At 34.7% G+C, this 4434-nt stretch overlaps 1 protein-coding gene across 1 annotated transcript in view; it reads right to left on the bottom strand.

Moving 5' to 3' along the window:
• Positions 1-4434, bottom strand: part of SPAST (spastin) — an 83572-nt gene that overhangs the window by 11082 nt on the left and 68056 nt on the right. The window contains exons 13-14 of the mRNA XM_037740764.1: positions 3458-3500; positions 2353-2432 (exon numbers count right to left, since the gene is read on the bottom strand). Coding sequence (XP_037596692.1) covers positions 2353-2432; positions 3458-3500 — 123 coding nt within the window. The remainder of the gene's footprint in view (positions 1-2352; positions 2433-3457; positions 3501-4434) is intronic.

The following is a 4434-nucleotide window of genomic DNA, read 5'->3' as shown; positions in this document are numbered from 1 at the left end:
ATGAAAGAAAGGCTCATTCCCAAAAGAGCAAACAAAACACAATAAACATAAACTAGATAAAATGAAGAACAAGCATGAGAAGATTTTGCCATAGAGCAAATTAAAATCATGACCAAATATCTTTCCATTAAATAATTTACTTAAAAAGATTTTTTTTATCCTTAAGTTTTTTTTTTAATAGATATGGGGTTTTTCCATGTTGGCAAGGCTGGTCTAGAACTCCTAGCCTCAAGTGATCTGACCTCCAAAGTACTGGGATTACAGGCGTGACCCATCATGATGCTCAACCAAAAAATTGTTTTCTTTTTTTTTTTGAGACAGACCTGTTGCCCAGGCTGAAGTACAGTGGTGCAATCTTGGCTCACTGCAACCTCTGCCTCCCAGTTCAAGCAATTCTCAGCCTTCCAAGTAGCTGGGATTACAGGTGCATGTGACTACGCCCAGCTAATTTTTTGTATTTTTAGTAGAGACAGGGTTTCACTATGTTGGCCAGGCTGGTATCGAACTCTTGGTCTCAAGTGATTTGCCTGCCCAAAAAAATTGTTTTCTATGAAACAAGAGCCCAGTGAGATGTAAGAGCTTATGGAAAAAACATAGATGCTCAAAGAAATAAAACAGAAGATGAAAATTAGGGTAACAGAGGTCAGGAAAGTAATAAATTAAAAATCACCAAGGAAAGAAGGGTTACAAAACACATAGCAGAAAGGAGATAAGATACTAACCCAGTAAGAATAAAGGTAACAGGCTTGGGAAAACAGAACAAAACAAAAAGACCTAAGAGTTTAAAAGGATTAAGAAGAAAATTACAGATAACGGAATTTATGTGCAAAAGAAAACAGAAAAATGAACTAGGAAAAAAATTAAGATATCACTTAAAATAAATTTCCCATTTTAACGATATTGATTCTTCCAATCCATGCGCATGGAGTGTTTTTCCATTTATTTGTGTCATCTCTGATTTATTTTAGCAGTGCTTTACAGTTCTCCTTGTAGAGATTCTTTCACCTCCTTCATCAGCTGTATTCCTAGATATTTCGTTTTCTTTTCTTTCTTTCTTTCTTTTTTTTTTTTTTTTTTTTTTTTTTTTGTATTTAGTAGAGATGCAGTTTTACCATGTTAGTCAGGCTGGTCTCAAACTCCTGACCTTAGGTGATCCACCCACCTCCCAAAGTGCTGGGATTACAGGCATGAGCCACCATGCCCAGCTGAAACAGCAAATTATATTTTAATCTCTGCAGATTTAAAATCTCCATATAATAAGAAGGTAAAAACTAGTTTCCCTTTGTCAGCAAGCCTATAGTTTTGTGGTTTGATTTTAAGGGAACAAAAAGGCCCATTTGCTGAAAACAACTGCTAGTTTCCTGTAATGCCTCAACTTTTAATCATTAGAACCATCCCTTTAGAGTAAGGCATACTATCTCCAGAGGCTTCATTAAATTGTAAATATGTCACCTGGAAAGGTAACATCTACAAACTGTTGGTGCCAACTGACACATAAACACAATTACTTCTCTAGTGTTTATCTTGGCAAAGAGCAGTCTCTTGCTGGGATAAGGGACAATCAAAGTAGATTTCTTTAAATATGAGGACAGACAGAAAGGTCTGGAAAAGAAGATATTTCCAAGTTATTTGTTCTTTTGTTATAGGTATCTGGGAACTCAGAGTTCTTGTTAAAATTATATAGTACTCACACACTCGCTGAATATTTTAAATTACTTTATGACATTTTTTAGGGAATGGAATTCATGAGTGCATCTCCTATACTTAGTTTCTATTTTACCACACTGTTCATAAAGTTCAAGGTGTGAAAGACAAAAACTATTCAGTGTAATGCAAAATAAGTTTATGTAAAAATATCTGTGTTAGTGTGAGCAGATATGAAATGTTACAAATTTTTTTTGAGACAGGGTCTCACTATGTCGCTCAACCTCCACCTCCGGGGCCTAAGGGATCCTCCCACCTCAGCCTCCCAAGTAGCTGGAACTACAGGTGTGTGCCACCATTCCTGATTCATTTTATTTTTTTGTAGAGATGGGGTTCACCATGGTGCCCAGGCTGTAAATGTTTAAATTACTTTAATACCACTTATAGGTTTTAATAAATTTATAAAAAGAATATATTATCATCATTAGATATTTAGGTCATGTCTTGCAGAGGACATAGTAAGTAAAATTTAGATTCCATATATATACATAAGAATAAGGCAAAGGAGGTAGAGGATGAGACAAAAAGTTTTCTGATGAAAGAATTACTCTTTCATACTTAAGATTACTTTAAATAACTAAAAAAAGAATTATTTGCAAAAAATAAATAAATAAAAGCTGTAACATAAACCAAATCCAAATTACTTACCTAGCAAGTTGTGCTAGTTCTTTTTGGGTCAATGGGCTTCCTTGTTTACATAACAGATTTTTAAGCAAAAGTAGTCTTGTCTGAAAATAAATATTAAAAATGATCATTCCAGTCTAATTTAATATCAGAATTAATGATTCTTTTATTATTTTATTTTGTTTTTTATTTTGAGACAGGGTCTTGTTCTGTTACCCAGGCTGGAGTACAGGGCACAATCATAGCTCACTATAGCCTCGACATCCTGGATTCAAGCAATCCTCCCATCTCAGCCTCCTGAGTAACTGGGACCAAAGGATGTGCCACCATGCCTGGTTAATTTCGATAAAAGTGTTTGTAGAGACAAGATCTCCCTATGTTGCCCAGGCTCGTCTTGAAATCCTGGTGCAAGCGATCCTCTCAGCTCAGCCTCCCAAAGTGTTGGGATTACAGGTGTGAGCCACCGCACCTGGCCAAAAAACAGTTTTATAGAGGCATGAATTCGTCCACAATGAACTTCACCCATTGTAAATGTATAATTCAATGACTTTTAATACATCTATAGAGTTGTGCAATCATCACCATAATCCAGCTTTGGAACACTTTTTAGGTCACTCATACCTGTTTGCAGTTAATCCTCATTCCCAGCCCTCACCCTGACAACCCACTGATCTGCTTTATGTTTCTGGAAATTTGTATTTTCTGCACATAAACAGAATCATATGATATGTGACATATATCTTGCTTCTTTCAATTATCATAAACTTAATATATGAAGTGAGTATGCAGCATGTATAATAGATAACAGTATCTATTAAAAGAATATAGAACATTTGTTTATTCACCAAAATGAACATTTAGATTCTTTGTAGTTCTGGCCATTATTAATATTGCTGCTATAAAAATTCCTGTATAAGTCTTTGTGTAAACACACATTTTTTTTTCTCTTGGGTAAATTCTTAAGGAGTGAAATTGCTGAGTTTGACAGTAAGCTTACATTTATCTTTTTAAGAAACCACTAAACTGTTTTCCAAAGTAGGTGTACCATGGATTGGAAGACTTAATATTGTCAAGATGGTAGTTCTTGTTTCTGCTTTAAAACAAAAAAAATTCAAACACAGATACATACCTCCTCATTTGGTAAAGACACATATACCCGTTTGATGAAACGCCTAAAAAAAAAAATCCAGCACTTTTAGAAATATAATTTTGAATTTAAAGCTGAAGCAGCAAATGACAGGAAAAAGCTTTTAAAGTATAATATTGAAGGCACTGGAATGCATTTTGGTAGTTATCTATGTAAAACTATTTTTGTTACTCTTTTAAAACTCTAGTTAATATTTAAAAATGCTTAATTCAGTATTTTTAGAACGAATCATTTATGTATGTATGTTTTTAATAGCAATAATGCTTTAAAACAAAATATCTGATATAAGTAGATCTCTCCTGTTTTCTTGAATCTGAAAAAGTACTAAAATCAGCAAGGATAATAGAAACAGAAATGTAAACTTTATTAACAAACTAGGTAACATTTATGGAACTGGAATACATAAAGGTGAACTGCCTAGGACAGTGAAAATTATACTGAGAAAAGGAAGATGCACACAGGATCTGCTGTGGAAGATCATGGACATAACTGTCAGAACACAGTTTTCCCCCAAAAAGAGACAGCACACCCTGAAGGATAATAAAGCCAATCCTTCCACATTTAAACAAGCATATGAGGCCTGGCTCTGCAGACCATGTAAACCCTAATTGATAGCACAGGAATGGCAAGGAAAGTGAGACTGAACAAAGAAACTCTAAGACAAATTATCTTTGAAAGAAGGCATCTAACAGTCTGGCGGGAAGACACTGTCTTGCAGTGACCAATATTTTTTAGTAGAAGAATAAATCAACTCTAACTCTTATTTACACACACATGTATTCCATTATCAGGTATGGCTTCACTGTAAGTGAAGGAGGCTGCATGTTAGTTTGGTGTACACATGGACTACTCAAAATACCTATCCCTTCCCCTGCAATATCCTTCCAAAACTAGGTTTCCAAGAAAACTCCTTTTATTCAAAGAAAAATAAGCAAAAGTGAAAAACAAGGACAGGGCTC

The sequence above is a fragment of the Cebus imitator genome, unplaced genomic scaffold, assembly GCF_001604975.1.
Source record: "Cebus imitator isolate Cc_AM_T3 unplaced genomic scaffold, Cebus_imitator-1.0 Scaffold88, whole genome shotgun sequence".
Lineage (NCBI taxonomy): Eukaryota > Metazoa > Chordata > Mammalia > Primates > Cebidae > Cebus > Cebus imitator.
The sequence above is the reverse complement of the archived record's forward strand: the minus strand, read 5'-3'. Positions and strand labels throughout refer to the sequence as shown.